This window comes from Oryzias melastigma, linkage group LG5 (assembly GCF_002922805.2).
Source record: "Oryzias melastigma strain HK-1 linkage group LG5, ASM292280v2, whole genome shotgun sequence".
Taxonomy (NCBI): domain Eukaryota; kingdom Metazoa; phylum Chordata; class Actinopteri; order Beloniformes; family Adrianichthyidae; genus Oryzias; species Oryzias melastigma.
In genome coordinates this window covers 34,982,310-35,000,867 of record NC_050516.1, presented here as the reverse complement: position 1 = coordinate 35,000,867, position 18,558 = coordinate 34,982,310, and the positions used below count along the sequence as shown (strand labels likewise).

Below are 18,558 nucleotides of genomic sequence, written 5' to 3'. Positions count from 1 at the left end.
AGCATTTTCAGCGGCCAAATTCATTATTCATTACATTATTCACACTAGCATTATTGCAGGTAATGCCATATATCTAGCTCATAATTATGTTAAAAAATTTACAGTTTTAACTTTTAACTATACAACGGTTCCTAAGTTGTGTTTTCTTGATCATATAATTAATTCAGTAATACAATAAATAAATGGTTTGTACTTCTATGTATTCAACGATTTGTTTGTTGTTATTTTTTTAGGAGAATTCAGATTTTTTTACCACCCACTTGATACAACAGAGGAGGGGATAAACATAGAGCTTTTGTGTAGGAGCATTTTCTAAGCTGTTGGACTTCTGATTCAAACAAAAGAGGAGACAACATTTCCAAGACTTTATTAAAAAATAGAGAAAGTGAAAATGTTCTTGTCTCTTAGGCACATCTGCAGAGCGCTTCAGTGAAGCCACCGCTTTCCCTTTTGAAGAGTTGCATCATGCTGCATGTTTTCAATTCAATACCGAGCTACTTTTTATCTGTTTTGCACTTTATTTTCTGAATTCATTTTCATCTGTGTCGGCAGAGAAATAATTGCAGACCATTTAGAAATGTATGTGTGAACGCTGGTTTAATGGTTAGTTTTTAATGATGCGTTCGTCTCCTCTCCTGCTGTCATTTCCTTTTTTCCCACAGCTCTCTCTTTCAGCTGTGGCTTCTCAGGAGTGAGTCTCTGCTGCAGACAGAAAGAGGGTAGGCTCTATAAATAGAAATTGGACCAATTATAAAGCAGATGTTCTCCTGTATGATGGTGGGAGCACAGTGTCTGGGGAGTGTCTGTGGTAATTTCATCCATATTTCTTTGTGCTTTTGCTCTCTGTTGTTTCAAGTTCATCTTAAGAACAGCTAGCCTCCACTTTTCCCTGAAAGTCCTCTTTGATCAAATGCCTGTTTAGCACTTTTCCCCTCAAAAACAAAGAAACATTCGTTCAGTTCTGAAATGACCTTTCACAGAAGATGATCTCCTGGAAAATAAAAGCACATATTCACAGCTGCACATCCCGAAATAAAAACTTTTCTTTAAGCTTGACTTTATGCATAGTGGAGTTCTGTTTTTGGATTAGAATTATACTACAAGTCTGACTACATTTGCCTGTATTTGTCACATTTTCTTACACAGCATGAAAAGTGTTGTAGATTTATTCTTGGGATATCTCTAGTATATTAAAAAAAAATAATACACAAATCAGTACTTGTAAACTAAAAGGAAACCTTAAAAGCTACATTAGATATACTTCAAAGTGTACTTTCATAAACCTAATTGCTAGCAAACTAATACTATACTAGAAAGTATATACTTCTAAGTATATTTTTTAAACTAAAAGTGGCCCAATTTAGTCCCAAATTTACTTGTTAGTAAATGTACAATATACTTTTAAGGAATACTTGGTACACTACGGGAAATATACTATTCATTTAAGTATACTTTTAAAACACATGACAAAGTCAAGCCCCGATGTTATCTTGCACTCATTTCTAATTGATAATTTTGACAAAATATACTTTTATCGAGGATAAAAATTGAAAGTTATTTAAGGTTTAAGTTGATTTATTCTGGAATAATATTCATGCCTTTTTATTATTCATAATTATGTTAAAAAGTTACAGTTTTAAAGTTTTAAAAGTTGGCATTCTGCTAGCTTTTTGGCATTTACTAAGATTTTTTTAGGCTATTTTGGAGATTAGCTAATATTTCAGCTACATGCTAGCTGTCTTTGCTAAATTAAACTTCATCTTTTACGTTTTTTTAAGGTTGTTTTGGAGTTAGGCTAATATTTACATGCTAGCTGTTTTGGCTAATTTAGGCTTTTCAGTTTTTAGGATATTTTGAAGTTTAGCTATTTTTCAGCTACATGCTAGCTGATTTAGCTAAGCTTAGTTCTTAGGCTAATTTGGCATTTAGCTAATATTTTAGCAGGCTATGCAGCTTTAGCATTTTTAGCAATCAGCACTAGCATCTTCAGCAGCCAAATTCAGCTTACAGCATTCACACTAGCATTATCGCAGGTAATACTATATATCTAGTACATAACTATGTTAAAACGTTACGGTTTTAACGAGTTAAAATTTCATTTCAGAGTTTTTAATAAATGTTTATCCTGTTCGGCCCGCGACTTAAGGTGTGTTTTGAATTATGGCTCCTTTTGCGATTGAGTTGCTTTAAAATATCATTTTGAAATATTCTTATTTTTGGTGAGGGAATTTCTGATGAACAACTGCAGCATTTCAGAAAATATGCTTTTATAGGCCACACTGGTTTTTAATTTGGCTAAAAACTGCTTGATAATAAATTAAAAACCACTGAGAACACTTTTACAACAGATGAAATATTGTTGAAGGACTTTAAAGATGATCATCAGGTAGTTCACTAGTAAAATGTGATATAAACCATTGCTGCTACAATATTTTCCTTCATTTACTGAAATCCTAAATTCTTCTCCTCGTGTTCTACCTTCTATCTTCAAGCATCTATTTACCAGTTTAGGATTTGATCACACATGCCTGGACATGGCTGCTCGCCACTCACCCTCATCACACTTCCAATCATCCAAACTGTTGTCATCACCTAGACTGGCAACAGCGTGGCCTTAATCAATTTCAGCAGTGAGTGAGTGATGAGCGATAAGGCTTTCTGAGATCTGCCGCAGTCAGGCTGAAGCCCGATCCATGTTAAGTAGGTTATTGGGGTACATCGTCAGGTCTCCAGGGGCTGCGCCTTTTCCCCTCCTTGTCTCTCCATGTCGGCGTCTGACAAGCACATGAAGGCTGAGGAAAAAAGTACCCACCTCCACTGTTCTCTTTACTGCCGCTTTCTCCTGATCTATTCTGTCTCCGCTGTGGTCCTCACATTTCCTTCTCATGCTGCAATTTCCCACCTGTTCTTTTTTTTCCCACCATCTGACATATTCTACAGAGAAACTAAATGCAAATGCTGACATCAAGTAATCCCCACTACAGCTACTTAGACATGGTTATTTCTAAAAAAAAATATGACAGATTTGCTTTCTATTGCCAGATATTCTTAGAAACTATAGTTGCTCAGAAGGTCTATAGGCCTGTTAAACGGAAATTACATCGCTGCAGTTGCTAATGTGAGTCACTGAAGTTGATGTGAAACTTTGTGGCAGATGACACAGTTAGACTTGACTCACAGCAACATTGAGGCATAACCCTGTTTGAATCAGGAGTAATTTATTGTAGGAATGAAGCAGCAGCGTTTTAAGCTACTTTTTTAAGCTACTGTGTTACTGTTAATGTGATAATTTGTTGTTTTTAAAAGTGCTTCAAAGTGTGTTTTGCCCTAAGCTCTATTTAAATGTTCACTTATTAGTGTTTAACAGACAGAGCAGAGTACAACACGTAAAAATGAACTTTTGGGTTTCTTTTGCTAAGTTTCAGATTTTACCCTGAACTGTGCATTAAGTACTTTATCTTAAAATTTACAAATTCTTCTAATTATAAAGGAGGAAAGCTTTGTATTTCCCTCACTTTTCAGCTTTTACCTTAACTCAATAATACCTAGATATAAAGCACTACCAGCGATAATTCAAGTGTAAATGTTATAAGCTGAATGCAGCTGCTAAAGATGCTACAGCTGTTAGCTGAAAATGCTTAAACTCATAGCTTAAAAGGCTAAAACTGAAAGCTTAAGCATTTAGTTAATAAGCTTTAGCATATTAGTTAAATGCTAATTTATTTAAAAAAAATTCTAATTTTGTCAAAAAAGCTACCATAATGCTAACATGAGCTAACTCTAAAATTGCCTATTAGTTGAATAAAACCAGTTTTTACCAAAACAGCTAGCATAATGCTAACATATTAGCTGAACTCCAAATGTGCCCAATGAACTTGAAAAAAAATCAGATTTTACCAAAACAGCTAGCATAATGCTAACATATTAGCTAAACTCCAAATTTGCCAAAGAAAACTGGAAAAATGTCAAAAGTAGCCGAAATTTCTAGCATGTAAAATAAAAGCTAAATGCCACAATGCCCTTAAAAAGCTAGTAGTTGAAGTAGTTATGGTAGTTTTGAAGTTTGAATGGGGTCTCTAGCTGAAAGTATGGGGAAGTTCATAAGTTTCAAAGTGCACAAAGTTTTTGAAGGATTTCAGCAATTTCTCATTGATTTCCTATGGGGTACATTTTTCTATATTTTTTTAATACCAAAAATACAAGCAGCAATTTCCTGAATGAGCTGAACGTCTTGATACCAGGATCTCTTAAATCGCTGAAAGAGTGATTGAGTGTCAAAGGAGAATCACCTAAGTATGAATGCTTTATAAAATTTCACACAACTAGGGATGGCCCAATCAGAATTTTTTTGTCCCCGATCTTTTGATTTTGATACCAATTCCTGATGCAATACTTTTATAAAACACTTTAAAAAAATGAGTATAACTGAAGTCTGCGTCTGTGAATATCAACTTTACTAAATTTTATTTCTCAAACTGTGGCCATATTCTGATGCACTTTACGGTAGCAAAATGTTGTAATCCCTTCATGATTTGCAATTTTTTGCTAGACTATTTATGTGAAATAACTAGCTTGAAATACACAGCACTGATCAAAATAACAAAAAAATAAATAAATATTTTATCCTGATAGCGAGACTACATCCAGTACCGATTGAGTCTGAAACTACGTGATCAGGGCAGATTTCCGATCACGTGACCGGATCAGGACATCAACAGTAATAGAATTAAATTTGATTTTTTTCTGTATTTTCCTGATGCTCAAAGTCCCAACAATGCATATCCATTATTTACTCCTCATTCATTCTTGGTGTAGCCACAGCTGTCCAGTACGCACCTACGGCCCCTCTGACCATCACCGGGACATTCACACACATTCACACCCCAGTGGAGCCACACTGGAGGCAGAGAGGGGGAAGTGTTCACCCCAAGGACACAACAGCAGTTGACTGGGGAGAGCTTGTTCGAACCGCCGAATCTTCGATCACCGGTCAACCCGCTCAACCACCTGAGCTACTGCCACTCTATAAATGATGATCTATGAATCATCCGTCATAATATTTCTCAATAAACTGAACGGTAATAAGGTGTTGTAATATCCAGAACAAGCTTTAAATAAAAAGGAGCCCAACATGCAAAACAAAAGAATCCAGCAGGAGCCTGTAGATTACATTTATTCCATCACATTTTCACAATTTTGCATCATATTGATTGATTGTCGCTAGTATTTAGAATCAAGTAAAAGCTAAAAATTATAATTATTTTATGTATTGTTGGCAGAAACCAAAGGAGAAAGCCGCCTTACCTCTGTGAGGTGAGGGTTGGGGTTAAAGCCACACTGGTTGCACACCATGGAGCGGCACTGCGTGCAGGTGTTGAAGTTCAGCTTGTCATCTCCAGCTGCCATCAGGTCGGTGGTTTTGCAGACGGGGCACAGCTTACTGCTGGGCATGGGAGCGATTTGAGGCACAGAGTATGGGGAGGTGGGGGCATTGCCGCGGTCCGGGGACACAGAAGGGGATCTCCCAGTCCTGCTGCTCCCCAAATCCACCTGGAGATTCCTCCTGGCGGCGTGGCCTTCGCCCTGAGCTCCTGGAGACGCTGCATGCTGGGGCGCGTCGTGGGAGGCTAACCTGTCCCCCGTCCCGTGACCGCTCTGACCTCCTGGTTTAGGGTCTGATGGTGGTCTGTGGGGTCAAGGAATGAAGAAAGTTTATGTTAGATTTGTGACACAAGTTTGAAATATTATCAATTAATATTTCTATTGGTCAAATATACATTTTAGAGCTGGGGATGGGGGGCTCAAGAAGCTATGTGATCATGGTTAGTTTAGCAGAGGAAGTGTTAGTCGGGGGCCGAGCAGACTCTTCCTGGAGGGGGCGGTTCTCAACCTTGTGATGTAAGCGCGTGAGGACTAACTGGTTTTCGTGGGTATGGGAGGGGCTGCTGTTGAGAGCGCAGATTTTTAAAGGATTACTCAGAAATCAGAAATACCAATTTGGGGTTGTTTATATTGAGGAATAAGCAGTATAATATACTTAAAAGCTCAAAAAGTTGATTTTTCCCGATATAGCCCCTTTAAAAAAACGTCATGCCTTATAACATTTTGGAGCCAACTCAGCTACTGCCAGGAAAAGGTCAAATACAGCCTGGACAGTTCACCGGTCTACTGCAGGACCACACAGTCACTCACATTCACACATAAGGACAATAGAGTCACCAACTAACCTATGAAGCGTGTTTCCAGACTGTGAGAGGAAGATAAAACAACTGGAGAAAAACCACACGACCACAAGAACATACCAACTCCACACAGAAAGGACACTGCCAGGATTTGAACCTTCTCACTGTGAGGCTAGAGTGCTAACCACTACACCACCATGTGTCCAATCCAACACAGTATATTTGTTTCCACAGAAAATCGTATCCTACACTTACTACTACTCTTTTATTCAATTTAGACTTGTTTTCACCCCCATTTGTCTCAAGTCTGGCAGCATGTTGGCTGGATAAAGAGAAGAATGGAGGTTTAACCATTGAGATGGTTATAGTAACTTAAAGTACTCCAGTAGATGAACTCACATGTATACTATAAAATTGAAAATGTAGCTTTGCTTTTATCGAGAAAGCTGTTTTAAAGTTTTCTTAAAAGATTTTAGAACAATAATCAAGAACTTCTAAATGTACATAAGATAAAAAAGGTTTTGGAATAACTCAATTTTAATTTGAGATTAATGGAGAAACAAATGACTTGTTTAAAATTGTATTAAAATGGTAGACATTGTTTTTTCTGACTTAAGTGAAGTTTTTTCATTTACTTACAAATTCTGTGAAAATTTCCTTTTATTTTTCTTTCAATCATGAGTCAATAATAGTAAATTTTCTAGATTTAGGCTGAAACAAAACTTTTTGAAGTATTTTTTTAATTCTAATTTAGGGAATTTGTTACACTAAAATACAGTCAAAACAATTCTAATCTTGTTACTTCTTCTAAAACATATACAGCAGTTTCCCTGAATCTATCTTTTCAAAACAAAAATGATGAAATACTAAAAAATATAATAGTATAATATATAGCAGATGGATTAATGTTAAATAGTGGCAGTAGTTATGTTTTGACATGGTCAAATCTCAATAAGAAGACATGTGTCTCCCACTGTGAACCCATCTGGGAAGATTTTATTCTTGTCAAAACATAATTTTGACAAGAATAAAATCATAGTTTTGACAAGTGTGGAAAAAAAAAAGCTTGTTTCATGTTAGCAGGTCAACAAAATTCCTGAAAGCCAACGGCAGAAATGCAAAAAATATCAAATCCCAAAACAATGCTGCTTCATGCAAACAGGTATCCGAGGCTTTAGTCCGAAGGTGCATATTTTAAGTAACAGAATGAGGTGCTCAGTAGGAAACATCCTGCTCCCGGCATGACAGCTTCATGACTCCTTGCCTTGGGTTTACATAATTCTACTTGTCACAAAACAGTGACATGTTCTCAGATTTATACTGAGCCTGCTGGGAAACATGGAGATATTTGGAGATTTAAGATACATATTAACTTGTACTATCTTAGAGGGTTTTTTTAACATAAGGTCAAATCCATAAAAAAAATAAAATTTTTTGGTTAAGAAAGTTTCAGATATTCCCCTGAATTGTACATGAAGTACTTTTACTTAAAGTTTACAAATCTCCTGATTAAAAAGGATGAAATATTTGTATTTCCCTTACTTTTCAGCTTTTACCTTAACTTAAAAATAATAATTATATATATTGAATTACCACCGATAATGCAAGTGTGAATGCTGTAAGCGGAATGTAGCCGCAAAGATGCTAGAGCTGAAAGCTGAAAATGCTGAAACTGATAGCTAAAAACGTTGAAGCTGAAAGCTTTCTAAAATATAAGCAAAAAAATTGAAAAATGTTTAGTTTTGTCTAAAAAGCTAGCATTATGCTAACATATTGGCTAAATTCCAAATTTGCCAAATTAAGATGAAAAAAAAAACATTTTTTACCAAAACAGCTAGCATAATGCTAAAATATTAGCAAAACTCCAAATTTGCCTAATGAACTCTAAAAATGTTTTATTTTTTACCAAAACAGCTAGCATGATTCTAACATATTAGCCTAAAAATATACCTAAATATTTGAAAATTTAGTTTTTAACCAAAATAGCTAGCATAATGTTAACATATTAGCTAAGCTCTAAATTTGCCAAATTAACTTGAAAAATGTCAATTTTACCAAAACAGCTAGCACAATGCTAACATATTAATTACATTTCAAATTTGCCTAATTACCTTGAAAAAAAATTATTTTTACCAAAACAGCTAGCATGATTCTAACATATTAGCTTAACTCCAAATGTACCTGAATAACTTGAAAAATGTAAATTTTAACCAAAACACCTAGCATAATATTAACATATTAGCTAAGCTCTAAATTTGCCAAGTGAACTTGAAAAATGTCAATTTTACCAAAACAGTTAGCACAGTGCTAACATATTAACTAAATTTCAAATTTGCCTAATTACCTTGAAAAATTGTCATTTTTACCAAAACAGCTGGCATAATGCTAATGCATCAGCTAAACTCTAAATTTGTCAAATTAACTCTAAAAATGTTACATTTTTACCAAAACAGCTAGAGCAATGCTAATACTGTATATTATCTAAACTCCAAATTTGCTTAATTAACTCTAAAATTTGTAAATTGTTACCAAAACAGCTAGCTTGATGCAAAATATTAGATAAACTCAGAATTTGCTAAATGAACTTGAAACATTTTCATTTTTACCAAAACAGCTAGCATAAAGCTAACATAATAGCTAAACTCCAAATTTACCAAATGCCAATTTTTACCAAAACGCTAGCATAATGTTAACATATTAGATAAATTCCAAATTTGTCAAATGAACTCTAAAAATGTTTACATTTTACCAAAACAGCTAGCATGATGCTAACATATTAGCTAAACTCAAAATTCTCATAAAAAACTCAAAAAATCTCTAAATTAGCCCATGTAATTTCTCCTTGACAGTTGCTCAATTAAACAGAACTAACTACTGTGGTAATATAAAATAAATGTAATGTAGACGCTAGGTCTTGAGAGGTTAAAAACCAGTTTATATGTTTTTTTGCAACTTCATTAACCTTTCATTTTCTAATGTCCATGTAAAAGGAAAAAAAACCTTCCAGAAATGAATTGTTGTCAGTGGATTTGACAGAAAATTGTGCTCCCTTTTAATTGATTTGTGTTCAAACTTTGACAGATGTTTTGACAAAGATGCATTTTAAGAACGTATGAGCATCCATCAATCACTGTAGAGCAGCTGTGTTGTTTATTGTTTCACGAGACAGACTACAAATCCCATCACTACATGTGCACCATTATAGCTATTATTTTAACAATTCCCCAATTACGTATTACACAGCCTATTTCTTAAGTCTAATTTGCATATATATGTTGTCTTGACAAGACACAGCGAGGTTATGCAAAGCACCAACCATTTAAATAGCAACAACATTCAGCACACACTCCTGAGACTCTGTCTTTATGTAAACCCTCAGGCGTTAGTATTTGAGGGGAATAAACGTAACCCTTCCGCTCTCCTTAGTTTGTTTACATTAAAAGTGGGGTCATCTGGACCCCCCAAGACAGTGCGCTGAACTTTTTTTTATCTTTGATTTTTGAGTTTCACTAATGTCCATGACAGACATAAAATCCTGTCCACCTTTGTCATGGAAGAAATCACATATCAATATGTGGTTGGAGTCAACTGGACCCCGAAGAGAGCAAAACACCTTTTTCAAAAGACGTTTCACGCATAGGCAAACGGTAGCTCACGGACCATAAATTCATATCCGTCTGTCAGCTGGAATCCAAAACCAAAAAAAAAAATGTGTAAAACTATCCCACTGTCAGAAAATATTCTAATTAGCTTCGCACACTGTGAATATTGAAGCAATCATTTGTTATTCTACGACAAACTTCACAAATACTAAACCAAAAGTAAAGACCCATTGAAATGGGAACAATCAAACAATGAGGAGTCTGACACACTGTGACAGTGTCAGAGGTCACTACACAGTTTGTGTGTCTTAAACTGATCAGGGCAGCTGTGCTGATTTAAAGATGCATCTTTTTTTATATTTTAAGAAGGGTTTCATGTTCTGCCCTGTGTTACCAGATCCAGGAAATGTTTTTTAAATCCACGAAAATCAAAGCAAAGAGGAGATTTTGCTGACTTATAGCATAGCTCTGAATCACATTGACATAAGGAGCAGCATCTGCATCCTTTCAATGGGATTTTGTTCTTTTTCTCCTTCAGTTATTCACTTTAAGGACTTCAAGTGAAACAGTGCACACGGTAGTGATATTCAAAAAACGCTATAAATGTTGTATATGTTTAATGTAGAAGTTCTGTGTAAAAATGTAAAATAATACGCCGTCTAAAGGCAAGGTTGTGAATATATATTAAAACAACTTAGACAACTTGGGTTGTAGCTTTGCAGCCTTTCTGGAAGAGTCACATCAGGAAAAAAAAAATATTATTCCAGAGGGAAATACACTCCAATTTATAAATAATAACGCTAGAGGGGTTTCATGTTGTCTTTTGGACATGCAATTTAAGACAAAGTGAAAACTAAAATGAACAAGCAAACCGTGGCACACATTTAGGATTGTTTTGTCAGAACTGATAAGGCATCCACTCAAGAGTATTTCTAATACATTTACATAGCCGATACGACCAGGCCAGAAGACAAGATGAAACTAAATCTGTCACGTATCGTTGTCACGGATAGAAAACAAGCCAGTGATAAATATATACCCATGTAAAGGTCATTTGAAGGCAAACTAATCATTTACAACCAGACAGGTTTAAGCATTTAAAAATTATGGAGAAAGTTTGCAAAAAAGACAATGTGGAAGCCGTCATTGGATTAGTATTATATTGTACCTATAGACCATATACAGTTACACACAGAGTGCAGATCTGTGAGTACGATTTATGTTGTGACTGTCGAAATGTGGTGAGTGGCAGGAAATCAAAGGTTGTCTAAAACGCATCATATCTTTCAGACCAGAGAGCTTCAGTCTGCAGATATAAAGTTAAGAACGATGCTGGCTTCAACGAGAGCCTTCAGTCAAGGGATCTTATCCACTGTGTGTGTACATAAAGGAATAACAAGCAACAAAAAAATGGTACATGTAAATGAAAGAAAGAAAAATTACTTCCATCTCTGTAAATCTGTCACCTTGTAACTCACGTCTTGTTTGAAGCAACATTATTTGTAACTAGAAAAGTTGTATTACCTGCAATAAGTGTGAATACTTTTTGCTCTAAGTAGTCGCTAAAGATGCTGAAGCTTTTTTGCTGAAAATGGTGACGCAATGTTACATTTTCTGAAAGACTGGAAATCTTGTTAAAGAACTATGAAAGAGCAGTGAAGTTCACCTGAATTTCGGTAGTAAAATTGATTAAAAATCTGCAATATATGCCAATTTCTAAAAAAAAATGTTGTGTCTTGCTTAAATATGAGCTAAACACCAAATTAGCCAAAAAAAAACTAGCATAAATACTAGCTAAATAAAAAAAAGCCTTAAATTCTTCAGTGAACTAAATTTGTCAAAATGTTAGCCTGTTGCTAAAATGGAAGCTAAACTCTTAATTAGCCCATAAAAACCTCAGTAGATAACAAATTAGCCCAAAACATCTTCATGTCGCTAAAATATGAACTAAACTCCAAATTAGCATAAAATACATCAGTAGATTGTCAAAAGAGCCAAAAAAAGGCCTAAAATTCCTCAATAAATTAAATCAGTCAAAAAAATGTTAGCCTGTTGCTAAAAAAAAGAATCTAAATTAGCCTAAAGAACCTCAGTATATAACAAATTAGCCAAAAACGTTAGCATGTTGCTAAAATATTACCTGAGCTCCAAATTAGCCCCCAAAAACCTCAGTAGATGCCGAATTAGCCAAAAAAGCTAGCATATTGCTTAAACACTAGCTAAACTCAAAAATAGCCTAAAATTGCTCAGTAAACTAAATTAGTGAAAAACGTTAGCATGTTGCTAATAAACAAGCTAAACTCTAAATTAGGCTATAAAAAACCCCCAGTAGATTTAAAATTAGCCAAAAACGTTAGCATATTACTAAAATATTAGCTAAACTTCAAATGTTTTTGAAAATTACTATAAAAAACGAAAACATAGCCCATGAATATATTTAAAGGTTTGTTGCTAATCTACTTAAAATGTCTAAATTTGAAGACATTCTTATTCACTTCCTATGGGGCATATTTTGCTCAATATTTCAAAAACTATTAAGCTTATAAATACCAAAAATACAAGCAGTAATGTCCTAAAAAAGCCGAATGTTTTGATACCAAGATTGATGAAATCTCTTAAAGTGTGATTGAGTTTTTTGTGCCGGAGAACCTCCGGAAAGGAGCAGGAGAGTCACAATAGCCTTAAACTATGAGAAAAGCATTTGGAGATTGAGGTTTAAGACTGATCTCACCCTACAAAGACTACAGTGAATTCATTGTTGGCTGTAAATTACTAATGATAACATACTGCCTGAACAAAAGCATAGCAGTTTGTTGGTTTATTAGCTGTATATCATTCTGGGTTCAAACCAATCAAAGTTTACTGGTTAATATTCCCGTTTTGAAGAAGGTAATACTCATTATTGCTGTAGTTCTGAAACAACACAAAAGAAAGAGCTTAATCGATGGGAAAAGTGTATTACTCGGTTGATGCTTTGAGGCCGTGTTCTCTTGGGAAACCTCGGTTGTGTGATCATTGTCCATTTGAGTTTGACCTAAATCACTGACAAAGAAATGGTTACCAACATTGTCCGGCCTCTAATGGAAACGCTGGTCTCTGAGATTAAGAGCTTCTGACTTGCAGAGCAGCGTGCCACACCCACACAGCGTGATTTGGACAGAAGAGGCTAAAAGAACAGGACAAAGAGGCCTCGCAGACGACAGCTTTTGAGAAACAGTCCCACTAAAAAGATAGACCTCATGTAGTTGGTCCCCTGATGTATGGACAGTATGCTAACCTGGATTTGAGACCTGAAATGAGGTAGATTCAATGTTTAGTTTGGTTAGAGACACGCTGATTGAATATAGAAGTAAAAGGGGAACATGTGCATAATTAACACTCCGATTTTCGTTTGATCTATTATAAAAGTGTTCCTGGTGGTCTTTTAATTATGATTATGTTGTTTTTAGACAATAGTTGTGTCTGAATTCCCTCAATAACCCCTAACTACTAAAAAACTATATAGCGCCCTGGATTTTAAAGGTAATTCGGACATGATGCTCACTATTTTTCTTCGTTTTTCTAAACGCTGGATATGAAGTCACCGATTTCACCAAGTCAAAATTGAATCAATACAAATATTTCTCGTTTATTTATGACTCCACTGTGTTCTGATGGTGAAAATGTGGATGGTTTATACAAAAATTACTTTTAAACACCTTTGAAATTGTTCGACCGCAATGCATTGTGGTCTATATTTGCTAATTTAGTGAGCATCGATACATGCTAGTTTTTCGCAAAGACTTCTGGGAAATTTCTAGTGCACTCGAGTTTGAAATTAGTAGATTTGGACAGCACTAGAAAATGGTGAACGCACTATATAGTCCACTATGTAGTGATTAGGGGGAAATTCAGACACAACCAACATCTGAAAATCTGTCGTTTTCTAGGACGTAGAGTGGTTAGAATTAGACTTTTTATTATTTCTATAGGCAAATTTGAAGTTGAGCCAATATTTTAGCACTTTCCTACCTGTTTTAGCATTTTTTTTTTAAACTAATTTGGCATTCCGTTAATATTTTGGCAAGCTTTCAGATTCCGCGTTTTCAGCTGTTATGTTAGCTTGAACATTTTTACCCATCAGTCCTTGCATTCTTAGCTATCCGCTCTAGCATCTTCAGCGGCCACATTCAGCTTACAGCATTCACACTTGGATTATCACAGATAATGCTATAAATCTAGTTAGAAATTGTATTTTGTCTAACAAGTTTTACTTAACCTGTTACTCATTTTAAAGGGTCAATTAATAAAAATCCCACAGTTATATTAAGCAGCTATTGTCTCACTGCTTCAACAAGTCTGACAAATTCTGTGTAAAAGCATAAACCTAAGCACAATGCGTGATCTTCAGGAAGCCATTTAATTCTGATCATGTGATGCTTTCTCTTTGTCCATTTCTCCTAATGACTCTGTCTTCTTCCAGGGCTTGCCATCCCTTTATCAGATACCAAAAAGAAATCAATACATAAAAGCATCATAACATGGCATTAGAGCTATGACTCCTCAGACAACGAAGGCTGCATTACGAATGCTTCAATATACCGAGAATCGCCTTTACCTTTTAGGCAATGAGGGAAACAAGAGGCAGTTTATGAATGAAAAGCAAGAATCGGCTCTACTACAGAATGGAAAAACACTCACAGCACACATACGTGTCTGCTTAGCATGCACTAAGAGAGGGGATGCTAACAAATTCCAGATGTGTGTCTATTTGTGCACACTCACAGGTCTACAACTGTTGAACTGTGTAATCAAGGCAATATCAGATCTTGTTAGGAGGGTAATCCCTGCCACACAGCACACAGAAAAGACACCCTGGCACGCCGACAGAGTGATAACACTTGTGATCTAAAAGCGGCTTGATCAGACTCTATTGTCTTCGAAGACAACTGGGTTTAAATTAGAAACAAGAGGAATTCTGTCATGTGAGATTGCAGAGCCTCTGCTTAAGAGTCTGCATTTCTTTTGAAGTAATGCAACACCAATTTCCCAGAAGGAAAAAAAAACCCTTTCCTGTATATCTGCACTGATAGGAATGATTGAATGAATGCTGATTCCTCTGATCTGCATCTGTTTTGGTCTGTGCCCTCAATGACGTTGGAGACATTGATGGGAGCGTTGTAGTCACCAGCATTACAGACGGCATGGAGAGTGAGGTGTGTTTTTCACAATTACCCTGTATTTACTGCCCCATCGTGTCAAAGAAACCTGTAATTCAACCGACTGAAGCCCTCTACGTGAGATGCGCATCATTTAATTTATTTATCACCTTAAGCTATGAGGACGTCAAAATTTCAGAGATCCATTACAAAACACTGACGCTGGATTATTTAAATTGATACATTTATGATGCTGAAAATGGGCGAAAATGACCATTTTAATTATAATTTAAATGACTTTTAATTTATATTTAAATACTGTTTGCTACAAAAACAGACACAAGTCTAAAAAGAGTATTGGATTGGGTTTGTATTAAAATAAATAATTGAGAGGCGATTGAAGTCTGCACGCAGTTGGGTGGTTTTACATCAACGCTCGTCTGTAGCTTCACTCCTCGTCTTCTTCATTCGGCTCCACAGTTCGCTTTAAAAGCCTCCGAGCGCTCGCGTGTACCTGTTAATCCCCGGCCCGGCAGCGGCTCCACTTCCCCCGGCTGGCGCTCCGTTGCTCGGCTTGATGAGCTGTCCAGAGCCCGGTGGTGCTGAAATGGAAGTCGGAGCCCCCGCTGCAGGAACGGCGGGGCCGGGCTGCCCTGCCTGTCCCTCCCCCTCCATGCTGGCCTCGTTCCCCATCGCCTCGAAGTGGGTCTCGACGGAGACGAACTGTGTTGTGGACGGAGCTACAGCTGGAACAAAAAAAAAAAAAAAAAAACTCAAAAGGAAACTCCGCGTCGCTCCCCTTCCGCCATCATCACCTACAATTCAGCATCCTGTACGGAGCACGCGCACTGAGGGAGAAGGCTGCGGGAGCGCGCTGACGTTATGGGTGGTGACGAGGGTGGCTCGTACGTGCGCGTTCACAAGGGTCATTTCTGGGAAAATGTAAGCTAGCCAAACCTGAAGCTGTTCTGCCCCGGGGGTGATAATAATAATATGAATTAAAGTGGATTTTTCTCATATATATTATTTTATTATTATTTAGCTCTGGTTTTTAACAATTTTAACACCTATTTTTCCATTTTTTTTATTTTAACATCTATTGTCTATCCTGTTTTTCTCTCTTTTTTAAAAAAAAAAACAACTTTATTTTAAACGTCAGTTTCAGTACAATTCTTTTATTTTAAAATGTTTAAATTTCCAGGTTTAACTTACCTGCAGTTTTATTATTATTTATTATTTTAGAAATACGTTTTTTTTCTCAATGTTATCATTTTATTGTACTTGAGACATTGACAAATAAATCTATTTACCTAATTGTTATCATCATTAGTATTTTTTATCCCTTTTTCACATAGTAAAATTTGCATTTAATAGATGTATAAATTCTTGTTGCTATATATATATATATATATATATATATATATATATATATATATATATATATATAAAATAAATAATAAATCATTGCAATATCCTTTTATAAAAGAAAAGTTGCAAACCGAATTGAATAAATACATGTTTGAAAAGGGTATAAGCAGAAGCAAATTATTTATTATTTATTTAAGCTTATCCCCTTACGTATTTTTCCGGTAACACAAATATTTCACCATATACAAATCTAAACAAAACAATACAATATTCCAATGACTTTCAATTGTTCAAGAATTGCCTTGAACAATCTTTTTTAAATAGTCAAATTAATATTTAATTGTTTGAATAATGTGTATCTTTTTGTTGTTTTTAGCATCGATTTTTTTTTCCAGTGGATCGAAGCTACTTGTGTTTTCCTATTACTGACCATTAGTTTAAGCAACTTCAGGACTGAAGACACAAAAAGACAAAGAAGTAAAATGGACATTAATACAGAATAAAAGACAATTTCTCATTTCTCGAAAAAAACACAAACTTTGATCAGAACGCCCGCATTTTTTAATATTAATGACAAGAATAATGAGGGAATTACACACATGGAAAGGAGCCTTTAATGTAGCTTTTTTAAATTATTATTTTCTACTCCTGCTGTTTGTGTTACTGTCTTTGTAAATAAAACAAACAAAACTGAATTCGACATTTGTGAAATTGATTTATTTATCCAAAGAATTAGGTGATCTTAACAATTAAATAAGGTGGACAAGCTTCAATTAGCAATAAAAGGTACATATGTTAAAATTGCAAAAAGAAAATTATAGTAAAAATCTGATGTTTGACACTCAGGCTGCCAAAACTTAGCTTCACTAATGATAAATGTAAAATATTTCTACTTTCAAGACATAAAGATGTCTGAGTTTCCTCTCCCCCTAGTGTGAAGTGTTTGTCACTACACCTTCTAAACTAATTATTTTTGTTAGTTTTTGGTTTAAATGAGCATTAAATCAGTTCCCACTTATTTATTGATGAATATAACAACCCCACAGCACCTTTAAAAATAAGACAGTCAATTTGAAAGTGTACACTTTGACTTTATTGCTGAATGAACTGATAAAACACGGAGCACAACAGAATACAATGTTCAATTGAGCCGAATAACAGATAAATATATACAAAGACACACAACTGCACACATCTCAATATTACCTTGAGATCATTTTTGAGTAGAAAAAATGTGTTTGAAATGTCTGAATGCAAAAAAGCAAAGAGAAAAGAGTTTTTTCTAAAAGACATTCCAGAGGAAAAAAAATGAGGAGGCTTCTTGACTTGGGTTGAAGTTTTCTACTTTGTGTAATATTAAAAAAAAAAAAAAAGATGAATTAGCAGCACTGAAAGTCTGCGACTGACAATGAACAGAGGATTTTTATTCGTCATAAACATTCAACACTTCACTGGCACTGAACAAGTGAAGACAGAGAAGTTACATTTAAATAAGTTCATTTTCCAACAAATAACATTTGTATTAAAAAATAGAACAAAGAGAAGATTGTTCATTAAAAACATGAAAGGAACACCCCTAAAGATAAGCCTCTTCTTCAAAATGACAGTAACAATGGCACAATAGCGAGGTTTATATTAAGGAACACATGGTCCACTTTGAGAAGCAGAAGACTAAAATACGACTCTATACTGCCTCTAGGAATGAGTGTCAGGAGTCCAGCAAATTCTTGATTCCCCTGTGTTGATTGATTGGTGTTTACAGATTACTAAAACAGATATTCTTTACTGACGCTTGGCTTTGTAAGGTCGGGAGCGTTTCCTTCGATCGGGCTTCCTCTGTTTGTGCAAGCGGCCGATACTCACTCCCTGACGTCGGCGCACTGAAATGTTCTGCTCCACCAGGCTGGCTAACATCCCTAAATGACATGGAAATTGGTTAGTAAAGTTGTTAGGAAAATATAAAAGAAAGCAGATTTTGTTAGTTTGTTTGAGCAAATTTTTAGTTAGTTTTGCTAAAAAACATAACACTTATAAAGAAGTGCTACAGGCTCCCAGAACCAAACCTAAGTTCCAAGGGGACTTTGCTGTGTTGGCTCCTAAACTATGGAATCAGTTGCCATGAGCAATTAGAGATATCACACTCTTGGAGAGTTAAAAAATAAAATGCTGTTCCTCCATTACATTGTTTTAGCATTAGCCTAGAGCAGAGGTCTGCAACCTGCAGCTCTGGAGCCACTTGTGGCTCTTTTTACCTCTACATAGTGGCTC

General features: G+C 35.5%; 2 protein-coding genes across 4 annotated transcripts in view; both read right to left on the bottom strand.

Annotated features, from left to right (window-relative positions):
- bsnb (bassoon (presynaptic cytomatrix protein) b) overlaps nt 1–16,025 on the bottom strand; it is a 94,553-nt gene extending 78,528 nt beyond the window's left edge. For both annotated transcript variants that reach the window (XM_024269353.2, XM_024269354.2), the window contains exons 1-2: nt 15,437–16,025; nt 5,305–5,686 (exon numbers count right to left, since the gene is read on the bottom strand). In XM_024269353.2, the coding sequence (XP_024125121.1) occupies nt 5,305–5,686; nt 15,437–15,615 (561 nt within the window). In that variant the 5' untranslated portion in view covers nt 15,616–16,025. The remainder of the gene's footprint in view (nt 1–5,304; nt 5,687–15,436) is intronic.
- Nucleotides 16,026–17,360: 1,335 nt separating this feature from the next.
- The window catches only part of bap1 (BRCA1 associated protein-1 (ubiquitin carboxy-terminal hydrolase)), a 12,311-nt gene continuing 11,113 nt past the window's right edge, over nt 17,361–18,558 (bottom strand). For both annotated transcript variants that reach the window (XM_024270897.2, XM_024270898.2), the window contains exon 17: nt 17,361–18,206. In XM_024270897.2, coding sequence (XP_024126665.1) covers nt 18,073–18,206 — 134 coding nt within the window. In that variant the 3' untranslated portion in view covers nt 17,361–18,072. The remainder of the gene's footprint in view (nt 18,207–18,558) is intronic.